At 42.4% G+C, this 21,363-nt stretch overlaps 1 protein-coding gene across 7 annotated transcripts in view; it reads left to right on the top strand.

The window, feature by feature from the left end:
- The window catches only part of KMT5B (lysine methyltransferase 5B), a 57,276-nt gene extending 36,738 nt beyond the window's left edge, over positions 1 to 20,538 (top strand). For 6 of the 7 annotated variants that reach the window (XM_017674170.3, XM_037002425.2, XM_037002422.2 and 3 more), the window contains 7 exons: positions 1,555 to 1,720; positions 2,112 to 2,221; positions 3,665 to 3,831; positions 4,112 to 4,131; positions 4,213 to 4,349; positions 9,431 to 9,627; positions 16,328 to 20,538. In XM_017674170.3, coding sequence (XP_017529659.2) covers positions 1,555 to 1,720; positions 2,112 to 2,221; positions 3,665 to 3,831; positions 4,112 to 4,131; positions 4,213 to 4,349; positions 9,431 to 9,627; positions 16,328 to 17,796 — 2,266 coding nt within the window. In that variant the 3' untranslated portion in view covers positions 17,797 to 20,538. Of the gene's footprint in view, positions 1 to 1,554; positions 1,721 to 2,111; positions 2,222 to 3,664; positions 3,832 to 4,111; positions 4,132 to 4,212; positions 4,350 to 9,430; positions 9,628 to 10,116; positions 10,846 to 16,327 lie in introns of those variants that run through there. The other variant, XM_037002428.2, reaches the window with a different exon arrangement.
- The last annotated feature ends 825 nt before the right edge of the window (positions 20,539 to 21,363 follow it).

Genomic DNA, 21,363 nt, shown 5'->3' with positions numbered 1-21,363 from the left:
CACTATTGCCAGCTGACTCTCCCCGCCCTGCCCATCTCTGAATCCAGCTTTATTAGGGTCCTCTGCTTAGACTTCCTCTCACTTTGCCTGCCTTCTTTCGATTCTTTCCTGCCTGTACAAGTATTCTGCTTTTTCTTTAGAAAGGTGAATTACCCACTTCCCTATTGCCTGTATCAGTATGAATGAACTACAGAACCCCTTCCCGAACAAATCTTACACTTTAGTATAATTTCCATACTGTAAAGTGCTGTAGCAATTTAGTTTGTACCATGTTAACATGCATTTGCACACTGAGGCCTTGCTTAACTGTTTGATGCACGGATATGTGTTTTAGTCCCAATTAAATTTTCCATTCAAGAACAGTGGCCATGTCTTCTCTATCACTTAGATTTTTCACCATAACCTGTGTACAAAGCACATAATAAATAATTTTTGGTGAAATATTGTGGCTTAAGATCTTACTCAAATGTTATGAATCATATTCATGCTAGCTTATCTAGAAAAGAGTATGCTTGAAGGCTTCCTTTGCTGGAGTTTGTGCTAGATGTATCTCAGTTTTAGATTTTAAGTCTATGATATATGCATTTTTAAATGTTAGAGTAAGATGCATAGTTCAAATTTTTTTTTTCTCCTGAGCCACTAATATTGTTTTGTCAATGTATTTCATTTGAATAGCAGTCTATAATTTCTTATTGGATGTTTAAAAAAAAACTATTTGGGAAAATAAGCCAAATGAAATTACATGAGAAGAAATTTTGATAATTGAGATCCCAGTACCTTTAATCATACACATTTTATTGAGAACACAGCTTTAGAATGAGGGACTTAAATTAAGTCTTACTTGGAGCATGATTGTATCCTGTGTTATCTGTCTAGCAATGTAATATTCTGAAGTCATTAGAGTTGATTTTCAAAAGGAACCTTTAAAATTCTACCTGGTTTTTCCTTACATCACTAATATGGCATCACTGCTGCTAGAGTTGGACTTTTTGCACCCTTAATATTCTCTGAATGCAGTTACCAAAGATTAAATTGATTAAGGATATTGACAAGGTGTGTTTCAAGACCTGTTGGGATACTCAGTTTGAGGTTTTTCTGTCTACATGGAGAACGTTTTTGTTTATGGCATGATTTTGTTTTGCTTCATCATTTTTCTGAAGCTCATTGCCTTGCACTGTTCTGGCTTGAATCTGCATGTTTTAAAAAATTCTTGTCATTCTAATTCTTAATTAGATTAGATTTATTCTAGAGCCTTCATTTTGTACCTTCCAAGTTAGATGACTAGTAAAAGCCTGAATCAGGCAGTTTTTCATTTGAATCATCTGATCACCTTCAGTCAGTAAGAACAGTGAAATAAAGATACTAAAGTGCAATTTGAAGAAAGATGTTGTTCTTGGTAGTCAGCATGACTTGAATAGTAATTATCAAGATAACCAGTCCCTCTCTTCTGTTAGGCCTGTTGTTTTTAGGTTATGTTTTCCTTCTCATGCTCTCTTGACAGTAGGCCTGAGGATGATGGCAGGCGACTAAAGTTACTGTTCGGACTTCTTTCAGATTCCGGCCAATTAAAGGAAGGCAAGAAGAACTAAAGGAAGTAATTGAACGTTTTAAGAAAGACGAGCACTTGGAGAAAGCCTTCAAATGTCTAACTTCGGGTGAATGGGCACGGCACTATTTTCTCAACAAGAACAAAATGCAAGAGAAATTATTCAAGGAACATGTAGGTTTATTAGTAAGATTAATACTATTTATCTGTTTGGGTTAAGAGTAAAGGAAACTTAAAGGCTAAATTTTAGTGAATACTGACATTTTATATCAATTTTTTATAAAACTAATCAATATGAAAACTTAATAACACATAAGATCATTTATATGACAGTCCAAAGAGAAAACTGACATCTCGAAATGAAATGTACTGTGAACTGTCAGAGTAATGTAACTCAGCCATGGATACTCAAATATGTGAAGTTTTTAAATAACAACAAAGTTTGTTACTTAAGGTCTTAAATTTTGTACATTGTTGATGGTGGTTTGCTTTTATAATTGTGAGAAAGTCTTAACAGAATAAGCAACTTAATATGAAGTGAATATCAATGTTTTTTCTGTTTTAGGTATTTATTTACTTGCGAATGTTTGCAACTGACAGTGGATTTGAAATACTGCCTTGTAATAGATACTCATCAGAACAAAATGGAGCCAAAATAGTTGCAACGAAAGAGTGGTAACTATTATACTAGTATAAACCCATCAAGTACATTTATTTAAAGTTCTCTCTTAAATTACTGTTCAGGTGCTAAAGAGTGTCATGTGAAGGGATGAAGCCAGAGCTCACCCCAAAGGTGCCACCTCTGTGCCAGTGCTTTGGCTCAGCAGCCCCGTCAGGGTGGTGAGATGAGGAAGTCTGACCTGAGCCAGGTCCTGTCTTTAAGCCAAAGTGCTTTGTTCTCCTTTTATTGAATTGGATGCCTGCTCAGTGATGGGACTGCTGGAAGGTTAGGGATGCCAGGGATGGGTAACCTGGTTTCCAGAGTCAGTCTTTTATTGACCTGGAAGAAAGGTTGGGTAGAAGCCTTTGTGATCCTAGGGATTTCACAGGTGGAAACTTCCCAGCACACTGCCTGCCTAAAATATGTATGTGCGCTGGCTTAAATAAGCGTAGTAAGGGTGAGCCCAGCCTGGAGGGATAAAAACCATACATGAAAGAGGGAATATATGAATATATCATTCATCTAATACCTGTTCCCTATCTTGTCTCCCAGAAGAAACGGGTATTCCCTTTCATATGACACCCCCAGTATTTTTTATGGCAAAAATTTTTAGGTGTGGGAACTAAAAATGGAATGGGCAAAGAGCATGACTCCCAGCCTTCCAGACAAGTGTGTGTACGTGAGTGTACATTGGGATGCGTCAGGCCTGCCCATCAGCTTCTGTCGCTCCCTGTGTTACAGACAGTTGTGGAGGTTTGAGATCTCGGGTTCCAGAGCTGCCCTGTTCAGTGCAGTAGCCACCAGCCACATGTGACTGTTGAGCCCTTGAAATGGGGCCTGTCTGAATTAAGAAATGTTGTAAATGTGATCAGCATGCCGGATTGTATATTGTATTTCTCATTAATCTTTCTTACACTGATTACCTGCTGAAGTAGGATTTGGAGATATGTTACTGGAAGTCATTTCACCTGTTTTGTCTTCACTTTGTGACTGGCTACAAGACCGTTGACTATCCCATGTTTGCCTTCCATTGCATTTCTGTTGGGTGGTGCTGCTCTGGAGGATGGGATCCCAATTCTGGGTCCCTGTGGCCCTTCACGACTCTGTCCCTGTCTCCTTCATCTAGTGTCAGCATGTTAGCTCAGTGCAGCAGGTATTTGCGTCCCTTCTGCCTGCAAAGCACTGCACTCGGCGCTGCAGGGGACTCAGCGGTGCGGGTAGCCTGTCCTGGAGGACGGTCTAGCTTCCCGTAGGGGTGAGGCAGCTGCACAGGTCCCTGGGGTGCAGAGCTGGGGGCTTCCTGAGGTGATTGTCTGGGGGGGGTCGGAGTGAACCAGCTGAAAGACTTGCAGCCAGGTCTTCCCAAGTCCTGTATTTAGTGGACAGGCTTATTTTATTAAGAGAAGTCTTATTATTTATAATTACTACCAATTTTTAACATCACATATTTTAAACAGGAAACGAAATGACAAAATAGAATTACTGGTGGGTTGTATTGCCGAACTTTCAGAAATTGAGGAGAACATGCTACTTAGACATGGAGAAAACGACTTCAGTGTAATGTATTCCACACGGAAAAACTGTGCTCAGCTCTGGCTTGGTCCTGCTGCGTTTATAAACCATGGTAAGCAACATTTCTAGCGGTTAGCACTTAGGGTTGGGTGGAGCTGCTAAAATTTAGAGTGCCCTTATCAAACTGAGAAAAACCTTTATCTTCCTTTAAAGGAGGGTTGGAAAATACCTTTTTTTTCATAAACTTACTAAAATAAAGATTCCTTTAACTTGAGACCGAAACTTCTATCAGAAGTAAAATTATACGAAAAGCTTATTTCAGATTTCTGTAACTGTTCGTGTTTCAGATCTAACCTACAGTTAATTGACTTTATCTTTTGGACATTTTTCAGATTGCAGACCTAACTGTAAGGTAAGCATAAACTTTTTTTTATCTCAGGTATTTTGTTTCTGCTTCAGATTTGAGTTTCTTAATGAGTTAATTTTATTTCAGTTTGTGTCCACTGGTCGAGATACAGCATGTGTGAAGGCTCTAAGAGATATTGAACCTGGAGAAGAAATTTCTTGTTATTATGGAGATGGGTTTTTTGGAGAAAATAATGAGTTCTGCGAATGTTACACTTGTGAAAGGTAAAGTATCGAGTAAGATGCTCAGCTTTATATTCTTCTGACCGCTTGATGACTAACTGCCATGGACTCCTCACCGTGAAATGCAGGGGTGGTCTTTACTGTCTGCAGCGTGCACCCGCACAGTGTGATTAAGCAAACCTGAAGGATGCAGAACTACGTAGAGCCCTGAAACCTGACGCTTTACAGTTGTTAACCACCAGCTGTTAATCATAAGAGGGGATCTGAATACAAATGTCCTTAAGGAGACAATGGGAAATACCTTACACATGCACACCCACAAGGCTCCAGGGTGGAGTTGCCCCAAAAATGGCAAGTGAAGTTCACTGCTGATAATCATGTAAATCTGAAGTTGTCCTGTGTATCACCAAGCTGTGTCTTTTGGAGTTTTTATGTTTTAATGCACATACTCTTCATAATTCCCAGGTTCTTTTAACCTGGTGAGGAACCTCTTTTTGTGACTCATTAAGATTCTAGAGTCCTTGTAGAGATCCCCCAAATGTGACTAAGCAGGACTGCTTGTTCACACTGCTCATCGCAGTGACTTGTGCGTACTGGAGCTCAGAGAGGCAGCTCCCACGCCTGCCCGGGCTGCTGCTGCAGGCAGGCTCCCTTTGCCCAGGTAGTGCAGCCTGAAGAAGCCACAGAGCAGAGGAAGCCTGGATTTGTTGAGCCCGTTTCACATACTTTGTACTAACTAGCCACTTTACTGGCCCTGACTCATTCAGTCCTCATGGCCATCTGGGGAGAGAGAACTGTACTGTGCCCACACTGTGAGTGCAGAAAAGGGCTGCACTAGGCTCAATAGGCTGACCTGGGTTCCGATCCTCGTTTCAAAGCCCTCATTCTCTCCACTCCATATTGCTTTTGTAAGTGTGAGCAAAGATACCCAGTAGTGCTATTTCTTCCACTGAAAACACCCATGTAGCCAGCCAGCCAAGGGATGGTGGGTCCCTAGGGGTCCCATAGCCCTTCTCTCTCTGTGGCCAGAGCTTTTCCCCAGTATCAGGAGAGAGCAGAGGTATAGCGTCATGGTACTACCATAGCTGTTTCTCTGGTAGAAAGTAGCTCAGTGATTGAATCTTAGACCAGCCACGAAAAGACCCTTTAATCCATGACATAGTTCAATTATAGTTGAATAATGCTTCAGAATCATTTTACAGAGACAACATAGTATAGCAGTTATGTGCCCAACACCTGGAGTCGGACCACATGAGTTGGAATCCTATGACTACATTTTGTTAGCTAGGTGATCTTAGGCAACCTAAGCTGTTTTTGTGCCTTAATTACCCCATCTGTAAAATGGGGATGGTATCAGAAGCTATCTGATCAGGTTACTGTGAGGATTAAATGTACTATAAATAAAGCATCTAAAACAGCATACTCAAATGTTAGCTATAAAATTATCTTCTGGTTTTGGTTATTTTCCCATTAGAATATAATCCCCATGAAGGTAGAGATTTTTATCTTTTTCCTTTACTGCTATATCACCAGCTTCCATGACAGTACCTGGTACATTATAGGTGCTTGATGAATGAATGAATGGAGCAAGTGATATGCTAAATAAGATTTTGGAGGCTGTCCTGAAAAATGTAACCACATACTCAGGATTTCAGACCAACCCTGAAATCGCGCTCTTTAACTGGTTTAGAACTACTCATGTGGTCATGTTCCTCAGGCAGACAGTTCTCTCCAGTGGGCCTTAGTTTCTCACAATCAGATCCTGCCTACTCCACAAGGTTAGTGTGAGTAACAAATAAAAACATGGGTAGATCCTTTTTTTAATGGGAAGGCCTAATCCAGAGCAGTGCATTGCTGTTATCAGACTGTAGTTGAACATTTTGATTCAAAGCATGGCTGTGAATATTGTTGAAAATCTTAGGAACACCAAATTGTTTCTGCCTTACCAGAAATCAGGTAAGATAATGAGATTGGCCAAAGGAGCTCACCAGTTATGAGATAGTCCGTCACCTCAGGCCAGGTCTTGTAGGTGGACAAGACTAACGCACTGCCCTGTGGGGACAGCACACCGAGAGGGAATGCACCACACAATGTGCTTGGCGTGAAGGGTGAGAGGTGGCCCAGGAAAGAAGGGAGAGAGGCCCTGAGATCGTGCGTGAGGTGTCTGGGAAGCATTGGTGCCCACCTCTGGGCTGTAGGCACCCTAACACAGTAGCTGCTGCAATACATGCATAAAGTGGTGCAGGTTTCCCTCTAGACAGCATGAGTGGTGAACTCAAGAAGGACCAAAAATTTGAGGGACCAAATTATTTTAATGCTTATATGAAAGTATGATGACAACCAAGAAAAATACCTAAAGCATAGTTAGGGGAGATTTGCCTTAACAGATATTAAAAGTTACTATGAAACAGTTGTGGTCAAAGCTTGATGATACTGGCCCAGAAATGGACAAGTAGGTAAGAGGGCACAAATATAGTCCTAAAATTGAGGGAGGTATGAGATCTCAGTACCATGTGTAGGGAAATGACTTCTTTAGTGGATGATGCTGCCATAATTCATTGTGCACCCTAAAGAAACCAAGCTAAACCCCCATCTCATACCATATACAAGATAAATTCAAAATGGATTAAAGACTTAAATTTTAAAACAATGCAAAACTATTAGGAAAAAAATTAGACTATGTCTAATATTAGGGTAGTAGAGATCTTTTGAAAAGATATAAGACAAGAAATGGTCTGTTTGAAAATTTAAGAATGGCTTAAAGTAAATAAAGTCAAAGACAAATGATAAACCGAAGGAGAAAAAAGTACAGGATGGCAGAGTTGAAATCCTAATGACACAAAGCTCCTATAAGCACGTAAGGAAAAGACGGACCCCAGGAGAAAAGAAAGGTAAGGAGGATGCTGCACAGAAAACCATGGCTATAAATGAGGAAACTAAAGCAATAATTAGGCGTTCATTTCCACTGTCAACTTGGTAAACTTAAAGATATATACTGTGTCAGGCATTTATACAATGTTGGGAGGGCTATGAACTGCTCTAACCTTTTGAGAAAGTAATCTGGCAATATTGTTAATATAAGCACACCCTTTTTACCTGGCAGGCAGTCCCATTGGGAAGAATCTGACCTAGGGAATTAGGAGCACCAGTGAGTCAGGATTTGGTTTCAAGGGCAGCATAGCAGCAGTGTTTGTGGTGGCAGAGAAAAAACAGCCGCACAACTGTCAGTAGTCACCATGAGGAGTCAGTAAAGTATGGAACGTTCATTTGCTGTAAGAAGTACGACTTTTAGAACATACTCAGTGCAGATGTATTGTTCATGATGGACTGATAAAAAAACTGGTTGCTAGATAAAATGTAATTATCCTGTTTTGGTTTTGTTTGCTTAAAATAAACCATAGCATAAATCAGTATGTAGCTTGTGGTCAGAGGAGCAGGGGAGGGCATTGCAGATGGTTGACCCAGGTACCTTGGAGCATGGGAAGTACTGTCAACTTGCTTTACGGGTATCAGTCCTAGAATTGTTGCACTGTGGTAGCAAGCACAGCATGTATTACTTTCATATGTTACAAAGACAGACATACAGAAACGTATAAATGGTAGAGTTTTACCAAAAAAATAAAAAGATAATTCTACCATGATCATTTTTGTGTTTAAGTATAGCCCTTCTATCTAGAAATCACACAGAAATGTTACAGGTTATGGTAAAAGGAATGGAATATCTGAAAATAAATTATATTCTTAATCTAGATGAAATGAACTTGCCTTTGGGATGTATTCTCTCCCTTTCTGCATGTATTTAAGGTGATGTGGAGTATGACTGGTCTCTCACCTTTGTGAGGATGACCCGGGGGGTCTGCAGTGATTTCTAATGTACCTTCCAGAAAAGAAACCAAGGGAGCCACACATTAAGTGTGTTGTTTTTACAGCAGTATTAATCAAATGGAATTCCAAACCCACTCTAGGAAGGTGAGGAGCAAGAATGTTCACCTTACTTGCCAAAAATAGTTTCCAGTAGGTTTAGCTCTGTGCTCCCGGCATTGAAAGGTAAGAGAGTAGGGGGAGAAAATAGAATCATTGTCTGACGAAAGGCAGAGCGCTCTGGTTCCCTGGGGGAGAAGGCTGCCTTCTTTCCATCTCAGTCCTGACAGTAGTCAATCCCGTGGGGCCTTAGGGAAGAAGGCAGGGGTGCTTTGGTGATGGCAGCAGTTGGCGACTTTGCCACAAGTTCAGAGGTTGTTACGATGTGGCTTTAACAAGCTAAGGCCAAGTCAGTGAAGACAACTTTAGCTGAAGAGATTTCTCATTTTTTTACAAGCAGTATGTCATGCCTTTTTTAAAATTTGTTAATTTATAATTTACTTAATCTTTTGAATATAGCTAAGTGGAAATACATCTTTATACACTGAATAAATCCAAGATGCAAAGCTAGATTCCTTAATTAAGTTTAGTAAGCACTCTTATTAAGCACCCTCACATCAGAAGAATTTATATAAACATAAAGTAAGCTATCCAATGGTAAAAGCAACTCTTTTATTTAGTAATATTTTGTTATTTTTGATCATTCATGTTTATTTCAATAACTTTAAGGGAATGATGTAATTACTATTCCACAAGTCGGATTTTCACTACAAAGCCTCACCTTATACAGAATTTCTTTTGCATCTAACGTTATGTTCTAAGTAATGACTTAATTTATGAAATTCTCCTTTTTTTTTTAATTCCTTAAGTCTCAGTGTTCAGTAATGTGGTTTTAAGTTGTGCAGAACAGAGCTAGAATAAATTAACAGGTGGATTATTTTAGTACTAACCAGTTTTGAAGTTGGAGAATTCATTCTATTTTTACCTGCACATAAAGTTCTATAGGGCCCAAGAGCTTCTCAAGAGCAGTTAATAATCAATTGGCAGTAGTCATAGCAATCTGTTTTGTTATTTCAAGTTTAGAGGGGATTTTGCATTAATTTTATATGCATATTTCATTTCCTTTGAGAGTCAGTTCGAGTGATGATTGAGGCCCCAGCAGCTCTTCGCCTCTCAGTGGGGCCCCAGTCCCTCAACAGCCAAGCTTGTTGTAATACAAGTAAGCGTGCTCTTCGTTTAACCTGTGCTGTTTTCTCTTTCAGACGAGGAACTGGTGCTTTTAAATCCAGAGTGGGACTGCCTGCACCTGCTCCTGTTATCAATAGCAAATACGGACTCAGAGAAACAGATAAACGTTTAAATAGGCTTAAAAAGTTAGGTGACAGCAGCAAAAGTTCAGACAGTCAGTCTGTCAGCTCTAACACTGATGCAGACCCCTCTCAGGAAAAACCCAACGCAAGTAAGTAAGGGAGGTTTCATAAGCCTGTCTTTTTTTTCCTTTTTTTTAAGTATTTTCACACAGTTTGCTTTCTAAAGCTTGTTTCAGTCGTTTTGATCTTTTAAATATTGAGAGAAACTCTGGGACTCGTGCGCCTCAGCAGCACTGCAAAGTTGTAGCAGTGATGTGAGCATAACGGCAGTCAGCATCCACCTGGAGATGCGGCCCGGTCAGTACTCAAGACTGAGTTGTCTGCTTTTCTTGAGTACTTAGTAACTGGATATAAAATTCATCATCATATGTCCCAGGGTCATCATGTGTGTGAGAGAAACATTTTCAAAGCATTAGTTTCACTGTAATGATGATGTTAGCCTGCAAGAAGACAAAGGACTGGGTAGAGTCTAATCGGGCACATACGTGCTCCTGCACCTACCCAGTCGGGTAGGATGCATGATGGGCCTGGGCAGTTCATAGCTTCTGGCCTCAAGGCTTCCACCTTTTTACTCCCAGCCTGCCTGATACAATTCACCAAGCCACCAGTTACCAGACTCAGAATTGTGATAGGATGTCGCTACACTATGACATGTTGTATTAGCCGCCACTGAAGTAGCAAGAGAGATGAGAAGGAGAGAGAAGCAAGCCTTAAGATAACCAGTTGTGTGTGGGGGCAAGACCTAATGGAAACTGGAAAACGAGAATGAAGAATAAAGAGAAAAGAGAGAAGAAAGCCTAAATGCGCAAAAGAAACACATCGTGTTTGTGGAGCTTTGAAGTCCTGAAACCATTCCAGTTGCTACAGGTTTTCATCTCGGTAGCACCCATTTTCTCTAGTGGCCACTGAAGTAATAGGCTCTGTAGTCTGACTTGTCTCTGACAGGAATAAAGTTTAAAAGTTTTGACGTGGTGGTGCCCAGTTACACCTGGTTTGGCACTGTAAATGTCTGTAGATACTTGTTAGCACCTAAGCACCCTCTGAGACCCAATGATTTTGGGCTCCCCTCCCCTGCTGAAAATCCCAGAGAACAGGGAAGGTGATCCTTGTGCTGGTGAATGTCACTGCCACGAATTCCTCAATCTGTGTGCTGCTTGGAGCCAGAGGCCAAGCATAACCTCTGTAGTGTAAAAGCAATACTGTGTTCCTATTCTAGTCTTTAATGTCCAAAGTGAACAAAAAAGGGCAGTTAGCCTGTCATTCACTGTTGACTGTTGGTTTTAATAATAAATGCAGCATAATCAATGTTTTGTTTTCTGAGTCTGGTTCCTTGGTGAAACTGGAGACTTGTGAGCCCATTTTATAAATGTATACATTTATGGAGACACTTAGGGAGACCGCCACCACGCTGGTCCACATTGAATGGCTCTGTGACATTCATAGGGGTGTTTGTGTCTTTCTGCATTAACTATATTACTAGTGTATAGATACTGAATACAGTACACCACTCAGTGTTAAAGATCAGAATATAAATATTTGGGGGGAGGTGTTGAGTGTAGTAACTAGGCAATATTTACTAATAAACTGAATACCTACTAAAAGCCTACTGTTAAAGAGGTACAAAGATGTGTGAGACCCGGGCTTATGCCTTTGCTCCAGGGAGGGCGTGGGCACACAGACTGCAGAGCAGACTAAATGCCGTTGCCTAAGTTGGAAGGGAGCAAGTCGTCCCTTTGAGCTGCGGTCTCAGCATTACAGGATGGAAATAAGTGCACTTTCCAGGGACTGCCTATGTTAGGGTGATTACTTTAGTCGAATTACCTCTCTGCAGAATGATTGTTTTGAGTAATTCAAGAGTTGGTGTGACTGACTCTGAGAGTCATAGGTCGGAGCTGAGAGAGGTGGCCCAGTGCTCTGTAGGGGCTCGAGGCTTCTCCAGTCATCTCCGAGACCAGGGTGTGCTAGATCAGGTCGGCAGCAGTGTTTTCTCGGGCTCTTCCATGTATTTTAGGCTGTAGTTCTTTGGTGTTTGTGTCTCAACCATACCCTTCTACCCATTTGAAAGACTGCTCTGCAGCTGCAGCAGGTAGCGAAGCCAGAGGCTCTCCCCTAAGGGAAGGGGGCACGCATGGTGTATGTGGATTCAGAACATGTTCTCCGTGCACCGTTGCCCACCTTTTTCCTGCTGTTCATGTAGAGTTTTGTAGCCAATGGGAACTGCTTTCTTTGAATAGCATGTATACTCGTTTTAAAGAAACATTGCTGCCTAATTAGAAGAAAAATTATTTCTTCATTCCACGCAGATCTGATTTTGAAAGGTATCTCAAGAGTCACAGCTTGGCTGTTCACTTCAGCATGCAGAGAGAGGAGACAACAAGAAGTCCATTTCCACAAATTCAGTCCACAAACCTGAATTTTAATGCCATTATTAAGAGGTTCTGGTTTTTTAGGCCTCTTGTGCATTCATGGCTAGGCCTCCCCCCATGCTGTGACATGGGATGTGAGTCACTAGAAAGGTCGTGAGTCTGTGCAAAACCTAAGATGACCTGGCCAGTGGACCAGGTTTATTTTAACTAAGGAGCACTTGTCCTAGAGATAACGGCTGGGTTACCACTTCTCACTGTCACCTGTCACAGATGTCACTGAGTGATCTGAACATGTTGCTGCTAAACCTACAAGCTCTCTGGGAATCCTTTCCAGCAGGTGTCCCAGGCAGCTGTTGCCCGTGTGTGTCAATCACATAAGATGGAATCTGTTCATCTTGCCTGGTAAACTTGAACTAATATCTGTAAAGTACTGTTGAGGGTTTTCTGGACGCTCAAGTTCTGAAGGTGCCGAGCTGTGTGACCCTCCTACCACCTTGGTTCCCATCCTAGTGCATTTCTGTGACTTCGGGACAGAAGGTGGGTGCATTCTGAGCGCTCGGGACGACCTTGCTGTCCTGCTGCTCCTGCACCAGGCTGTAATTCAGGACGCCCGTGCAGGGCCGCCTTAGGGTTTGAGGACATCCTGAAATGGTTGTGACAGCCATGCCATGGGTCCTTCACTCATGTATTGGGACTGGCACTGTAATAAGAGTGGTTAAAACTTGGGATCTTGAGCCACAGACCTCAGTTCAAATCCCATGTCTGTCACTTAATCGATGGACAATCGTAGGCACACCAGTCCATGTGAGCTTGGTTTTCACATACATGTAATAGCTCTTACTTCAAAGAATGCTTTTAAGAGTAGAGATCACACTAATTTGGCTGTTTTTTACAGTACCTAATATATAACAATTGCTAAGAATGTGTCTCTCCATCTAAAGTTCCTGACTAGGTTATGCATTTGGGATTTGTCCCAGCCACTAAGGGAAGAGTCACGTACGGTGTATTAGTGCTGAAGCCAGCATAGCCATAGGCATATCTTACCTGTACTATGTCAGAATCCTTAGGCTCTTGATAGATTTTATTAGTTGGCCTTTGTGGCCAGCGTCTTCCTCCTTTGGCCCTCTGTCACTGACATTCTCAAACCCGCCCCAAGATAGTACAGACCTTCTCGGACAGTGAGGAGCCCTTGGCGTTACTGTACTTGTATTGAAGTCACATTGCCCACATTTCTCTTTGCCCAGCTTATCTGTGTCTTTTTTTATCTTTACCTTGATCACACCTTTTAGCTGGACTTTTGATAAGAGATAACGCTTTTCAGCTAAAATGAGAATACACTGATAAATATGTAAACATGTAAGTGAAATCTGTGTTGAAATAATATGTAGTATTAGATCCAGTCTAGTTTGTGCTATTTAGAGCACAGACACATGAAAGTGTTTGCTAGAGGTTCACTGCAGTCAACTAACAATGAGTCTCTTGGAAGGAGGGGGAAGGAAAAGAGCCCAGATTCAGAATTACCGTAAAATGAGATTTCTCTAATGGATTACTCAAAGTGTCAGAGTAAAGAGAGCCCCAGGGCTCTGAGAATACATAGGAAGGGTAACCTGTCTGATACAGAAAGTCACGAAAGGCTTCCTGAGAGACATGTTTCCTAAGCTGAGGCTTAAAGGGGTGAAAAATTGGGCAAGTAAAGCATATTCAAAGCAGAGGAGATTTCATAAATGAAGGTTTGGGGATGATTGTAGAACTTGAGGCAGTAAATTTATCATGGCTGGAGTAGAAGGTGAGAAAGAGGATGTTGCCATTTAAAAAAATTTTGGACTTTATTCTCAGGACATTAGGGTATTAAATTGTTCAAAGCCTAGAAGTGACGTGGTGCTCTAGGAAAATCATTCTGACATCATGGTGAAGAATGGGATGTTGGGGAAGCAATGGAAAAAGGCAGGAAGCTATTGCCATTCAGGCAGGTGATTGTGACGTTGGCAGTGGAGAGGAGACGGTTCTCGTGACACTGCAGGAGTGGACTTCAGGGGATGTGGCTGACTGAGTGAGGCAGTGAGAGAGAGTTGAGTCAAAGATGACCTCTCGGTTTCCGCTTGGCCAACTGGACAGATGTGTGGTTGACCAAGATGGAGAACTTAGAAGCGGGCAGCTGTGAGCCTAGCTGGCGAGCTCAGTTCGGGCATGTGGACTGTGAGGGCTTTTGAGACCCTCAGGGGAGAGTTAGATGCTGGAGGGTGTGTGGCGATAGGAGCTGTAATTCAGGGGAGAGCCAGGCTAGAGAAAGTGGCTTGGCACCTGCCCGCGTGTAGATGGTGATGCCATAGGGGAGCAGGTGTATCCAGGGAATGTGTGTGAAGTTGCAAAGGGCCTCGGACAGCAGAGGCCTGAGCAGTGCAGCCGAGGGCAGATGGCAGAACAGGGCCCCCGGTGTGGACAGCCAAGGGGAGAGGAGTTTTCAGGGGAAAGAACGGTCAGTAATGTCACATTCTACAGAAAAAGGAAGAAAGGTAAGGGCTGAAAAGTGTTTGCTGGCTTTCATGACAAGGAGGTTGTCAGAGATTGGCAAAGACTGTCTCCAAGGGGTGCACGGGCTGGATCCAAATAGCAGGGGATGGCTATTGAGAAAAGGGTGTATGTGTCGTCACTGTGCAGGAGCTACTGCAGATACGAAACGAGTAGGTTAGGAAAAGGAAAAATAAGGTTGAGAACCACTAAGACTGGTCATGGAAGAGTCTTCGAAGAGTCATGGCTGAGCAAAGGATTTCATGGCCGCATCTGAGAAAGCAAAGCGCTGGACACTAATAACGTGTTTGCATTGGTAAGCCCATTACCTCAGTGTAAAAAAGACATGTAAACGTAAATCCTTTAGCAAAGGAATGCCCTGAATAGCCTTATATTTTAAAAATAATTTCTAACTAGTTCTGCATAATTCCAGTACATAACACATTGGTTGTTCTCAAATTCAATGGCATCCAAACTCTGCTAAAAATAAGTGGCCTCCTTGGTAGCAGTCCACACGGAGAAGCACCTTGGTTCCCTGGATCGCATTCCCAGGAATTCTGCTGGTCTGGGCACCCTGAAGCCATTTGTGAGCCATTCTGTTGGGTATGGGTCCTTCTGTTCTTGGTAGTTTGATATTTTTGGAACGCTTGTTAGCACATTCTTATATCTCTCAGTAACATGTAATGGCAGCGTGCTTGCTTAGCCACGCAGAAGGAACAGCAGTCGCCCTGGCAACCCTCAGGCGTGGGGTGAGCCGCCGCATCTTTTTTGGGTGGCGTGCTGGCCTTACCCACAGTCTTTGCACTGTATGCTATTTCCTGGTGAGAGCTGGTGATTATTAACTCGGTGCATCTCCGCTTTCCTAGTGACTGATTGAAAGGGCTATTTTGATGGGGTAGAGATTTTCTGGTGGGGGCAATGAGAAGGACTAAGTAGTTGAAAAATTGACTCATAAAACACTACAAATACAGGTTCACAGTGTAAATGTAGAGAAAAGCAGAGAAAGTCAGTGGCAGGGTCAGGGGCTCACTGGGAGTAGCTTAAACTTGAGTCACATACAAGCCTTTGGAGAAGCCATTCAACGGTCACGGTAGTTCTTAGGGTGTTGCCCTAGCAGGGTCATCCAGCCCCTGGGTGTCCTTGCTGGGAGGAAGGAGGCTGAATTCCCCATTTGTCCTGGAGTGTAACCCAGCAGGGTGCTGCTCCCCTCTTCCGATGCGATGGAGTGTTGGCCGCAGGCAGGCTCTGGAGGGCCGGGGCCTAGTGAGCTCTGTGGCCCCTCGCAGTCTGCCGGGCCCTGCAGAGCCGAGGGAACAGCACCGAGGACAGGCCACAGCAGTGTTCGGGGACTGCCTCTTGGGAGTCACAATGGATGGCCCTTAGGATTTCTTCCTTGTTTGAGCCACCACGGGAGAACTTGTCTCAGAGCCTTTTAGGAATAGGTTTATTGGGTGAGTGATACACACTTGGAGTTCATGAGGAATGGATTTTAGGAACCTATCTAAAGATGATTTTTAGAACTTGTGAGGAGGAAAAGAACTATGGTTTTTACTTAGCTTTCCTTCAAATCTTTTATGTGGTAAAATATCAAATCAGGAAAAGAAATATTTCATTTGGACTAGCATTATGACAGATGAAGGACAGAGTGAAATCCTGGTCCTTGCTGTGCCAGGAGCTCTTTAACCATAGCATTACTTAGCTCGAGGATGAATCGGTGCTCCAATCGTGAGGCAGAAGTTTGGGAACTAGGGACCATGTAGGAATGCTTGGTACTGGCAAAAACCGAATGGGGGTCTGCCTGCCATATGCTTGTGTGATCCAGACATTTCCCAGCTAACAGTTTTTGGCATTGTTTTGTACTACTGTGTCACCAAGGCTGTTTTTCATCCCTTTTTTTTTTTTTTAAACTTTGCAGCTTCTAACCGAAAATCTTCAGTTGGTGTGAAAAAGAACAGTAAGAGCAGAACATTAACACGGCAATCTATGTCAAGAGTTCCAGCTGCTTCCAACTCTACCTCATCTAAGCTAACTCATATAAATAACTCCAGGGTACCAAAGAAACTGAAAAAGCCTACAAAGCCTTTACTTTCAAAGATAAAATTACGAAATCATTGCAAACGGCTGGAGCAAAAGAGTGCTTCGAGAAAACTCGAAATGGGAAACCTAGTACTTAAAGAGCCTAAAGTAGTTCTATATAAAAATTTGCCCATCAAAAAAGATAAGGAGCCAGAGGGACCAGTACAAGCCACAATAGCTAGTGGGTGCTTAACTAGACACGCAGCGAGAGAACACAGACAGAACTCGGGGCAAGGGGCGCCTTCACCCGTGGAGGGCGTGCTCTGCACCTACACAACCAGGCGGTCGATGAGGACAAGAATGAACTTGAAGGAGACCTCTGACATCAAGCTTGAACCAAATACATTGGATGACTATAAAAACAGCTTGACGGAATCTTGCCCAGACAGTCGCGAGCAGCCCGCCCCTGCAGTGTGGGAAGAACGGGCTCTCGAAACTGCCCAGAAGGGGGAAGCCAAGTGTCATAAGAGTGACATCAGCATGTCCAGAAAGAAAGCCCGACAAGGCAAACTTGTGAGACAGTTGCCAAAAGCAGAGGAATCAGCTCCAGGGCATGATTCCCCTGGAGGGGCCAGCGTGGTGCCAGACATGACGGGGTCCCACTCTGACCAGGGCGAGCACAGCGGCGCAGAGGGCGGGCCCGGGAGCTACGCGGACTGGGCCCCTTCACCAGTTGGCGGTTCAGTTGTGACATCAGAGAGCTTCAAAATGAAAGACAGCTTCAGAACTGCAAAAAGTAAAAAGAAGAGGCGAATCACAAGGTATGATGCACAGTTAATCCTAGAAAATAACTCTGGGATTCCCAAATTGACTCTGCGCAGGCGTCACGATAGCAGCAGCAAGACAAATGACCAAGAAAGCGATGGGATGAGCTCTTCAAAAATCAGCATCAAGTTAAGTAAAGACCACGAGAACGATAACAATCTCTATGTAGCAAAGCTTAATAATGGATTTAACTCAGGATCAGGCAATAGTTCTACAAAATTAAAAATCCAGCTAAAACGGGACGAGGAAAGTAGGGGGCCATGTGCAGAGGGGCTTCATGAAAATGGGGTGTGCTGTAGCAACCCTCTCTCTCTCCTGGAGTCTCGAATGGAAGTCGATGACTACAGTCAGTACGAGGAGGAAAGTACAGACGACGACTCCTCAGAGGGGGGTGGGGAGGAGGACTGTGACGATGACTTTGAGGATGATTTCATTCCTCTTCCTCCAGCTAAGCGGCTGAGGCTGATAGTTGGGAAAGACTCCATAGATATTGACATTTCTTCCCGGAGAAGAGATGATCAGTCCCTGAGGCTTAACGCATAAGCTCTTGGTCTTAATTTGACCTGAGATAACTACTTTAAAGAAATTCCACTCAGTTATTCCTCAACTGAAACCTTTTAGTGGCAGCCCTTCTGATGTCTCTTCACTTAACAGCATAATACTGTAGAAAGTGTACAGTGTACCGACTCTTCTTAAGTCTGATTTGTGCAGATTTTTATTGTACTTTTTAAATAGCCTTCTTACGTGCAATTCCGAGTTAGAGGTAAAGAGAGCCCTGTTGTAAAATAAAGGCTCAAGCAAAATTGTACAGTGATAGCAACTCTCCACACCAGACGTTGAAAACAATAATGTGGCTACACAATTTTTTTCTTTTAACTAAGAGCATCAACTGGCTCTTTAATATGTAACTAAACAATAATTTAAAAACAAATCATACTTGCAGCATATTAAGGTTTTCTAGTATATGCTAATATCACCAGCAATGATCTTGGCTTATTGATTTATTTGCTAGATGATCCCCCCTTGGAGTTCTGTCAGTTTCACAGTTTGCTAGCCCAGGTGCACTGTTTATGGCCTTGGTCAAAATAGCAAACATAGGTTGGGAGTCAAACTGGTTTGTTTTTTTGTTCGTTTTTCTAAGTACAATTAATTACTTGCTGACGGCTCCCTTTTCAGTACATAATGTGTACAAGGGTGGCAGTGTGCAGGATGGGTTTCAATACAGCGTATTTATTGCTTGTCATGTAAATTAAAGACCTTGTATTTAACACTTTTCAATTCTTTTAGATAAAATTGTTCTTTGCAAGAATGATTGGTGCTTATTTTTTCAAAAATTTGCTGTGAACAATGTGATGACAACATTTATCTAATGAACTACAGCTATCTTAATTTGGGTCAAGATTTCTGTTGCACTTGTAAAATGCTACAAGGAATATTAAACTATTCACTTTAACTTATAATAGTTTATGAAATAAAAACATGAGTCACAGCTTTTGTTCTGTGGTAACCTATAAAAATGTCTGTCTTTGAAATTCAATGTAAAGAACTGAAAACAATGTATATGTTGTAAATATTTGTGTGTTGTGAGAAATTTTTGTCATAAGAAATTAAAAGAACTTACCAGGAAGGTTTTTAAGTTTAGAAAATATTCATGCCAATAAAATAGGAAATTATAAATATATAGTTTTAAGCACTGCATCAGTGGGAGTTCCTGGCTTATGTTAGTTTATGTATGAAAGTATCAAAGATTTTTTTGACTATTAAAGAGAGGAGTCAGATTTAATTTGTTTTTTGAAGCACTTTGAGAAGAGAATTTTAAGTAACTTAATGACCAAATTTTTTATTATGTTCAATCTTTTGTTTCTCTGGATTATTTTACAAATCATTGGACAAAGAATTTGGGAATATAAATCTGTACCAGTGTGTCTCTTTCTTTCTGGGAAATGTGTACATGTACTTTCAGATATACAGTGTTCCTAAGTAAAATCAATTTAGGGGATTCGTGTAGTATCTGTAGAAAAGTAGCCCATGTCTTAAAATATTAAAAGGAGCCTGCAGGTAATGAAAAGTCCAGTGGAGAGACCCCCAGTGCTTCCTGTTATTACCAGTTGATTCCTACCTGCTTCCAAGTTCCGAGGACATCATTTAAATTAAGTTCCTTAAAATTAGTGAATTAGTGCTAGTAGGTTCCAAATAGAAGTTAATATTCTTATGAGGTTTTTAAATTGAGAATTTTTTTCTCATGTTCCTCAAGGAATCGCTTCTATGGTCTTGTGCCATCGCATCCTGGTCTGTCCAGTGCAGCTTAATCCCTCAGGTGGAACGTGGGCCGTGCAGCTGACTTCTTGCACACACTCATGCCCCCTGTGCTTGAGTTCTTCACTTCGTGACCTGGGGCAGCCCCCCAGGTCTGTGCCCCGAGGCATTCAGAACGCTTTACAGACCACATCCCGTCCTGACGGGATCCCTGTGTAAGAGAAGCGGGAGACGCGTGCTACCAAGGAAGGTCACACTGAGCCCGCGTCTAGGAAATGCCGGAGAGCAGTGGGTCGCCTCTTCTATTCCCACCTTACTTTGAAGTGTTCTGAAGAGGCTAAGAGACTAACTTTTGAACTGTTGCTTGAAATATATACAATACCCATTTCAGGAATTTCAATCTTAAGAAGTAACAAAATACCACATTTCCCAATTTTCTCCATTTTTAAGCTTACTTTAGTAACTTATTTATGACATTTCTTTTAATATTATTGCGGCCTTTTGAGGCCAACCTCCCATGGGTCTGAGCTGTGACATCCCATGTGGTCACTGCCTCAGGAAGCCGAGGTGCGCAAGCGCTCAGCGGCCCCTGCTGGCGCCTTCCAGGGAAACCTAATTTCCGTTTTCCAAGTTAGGGGCCTCGGAGCTGTTTCAGCTCTGCTGTAAAACTTCACTGTGTGGCGTGGCAAAATTCACACTCTGGTGAGGTTGCATTCAATAAAACCCTTAGCTTGAGCTTATGCAATGATTGGTAACAATTTTGGCATTGTAAGAATTAGGAAATGATCATAAAAATACATGTATTCAATTTTCAATCGCTTTTCAAATTACTGTTTTAAATTGGTTTGCTGAGTTGTAATACTTTTGAGATACAATGTATTCCTTGTACTGAAAGAATGAAAAAAGGACTTTTTCAGCACTTGAGGTAAGTTCTTTAACGTTTCATTAAAAACATTTTTTACAAATATTTTGTACATGCACTTGCAGTATTGAGGTTAATCATTTTAATAAATTCGGAAATTAAAACAATTTGGCCGGTGTTGCCTGTATCTGAGAAGGAAAGATCGAAGTGGTGACTTGGTCCACAAGGTTTTCATTTCCAGTAGAATTTAGAAAATCAGAGCTTCTGAAGTGTCTCAGTGTCTGCGAGGGTTGAGCTGTCTGAGCCCTGGACCCCACTTCTGGTGTTGTGAGGTTTAAGAGGACAGGGGAAAGCCTTCCTCAGCGGGGAGGCTGCTTTTACCACATTTAGTGCATTCCCTCCCAGCCCTCAAGGCCAAGAAGGCTGGAGCAACACAATTATGAATGGTTCCTGGTTAACTGGTTTATTCTCCCTCACTGAATGGGACAGGACTGTAGGGAGGCTTTTTGGCCCACCTACTAGCAAAACCTAGTTGAAAGAGTAGACATGCCAGATTTAGGAGTCAGGAAACCTGAGTTGGCCCCACTGTGCACCAAGTGGCCCTGAGCAAGCTGCTCGTCCCTGGGACCCACCTTTCTAGCATCTAGGACTGAGCGGAATGCCTGGTCTGGTTGCCAGCCAAGCTGCGGGATGAGCTGTGTCCACTTGCAAGGCAGGCAGGGTGAGTGGCACTGAGACCAGGAGCCATCTTCTCCTCATTAATTGAATGCCTGCCCAAACTTCATGCCCAGTATGTAAACAGGTCAAATGGCGGCACGCCTGTGAAATACTCAGATCTTGTCCCTCTCAGGTTTTCTCTACTTTTAAGTGAGTCAACGCCTTCCAAATACCACCAAGGCCACTGTTGATTAGTTTCTCAAATGTCATCTGTCACCCACACCCCATCATGTTGCAAAACCCAGTGGCACTCAGGACGCTGGCATGCTGCCGGG

Source organism: Manis javanica, chromosome 11 (assembly GCF_040802235.1).
Source record: "Manis javanica isolate MJ-LG chromosome 11, MJ_LKY, whole genome shotgun sequence".
Classification (NCBI taxonomy): Eukaryota; Metazoa; Chordata; class Mammalia; order Pholidota; family Manidae; genus Manis; species Manis javanica.
This window is presented reverse-complemented; position numbering and strand designations above follow the sequence as displayed.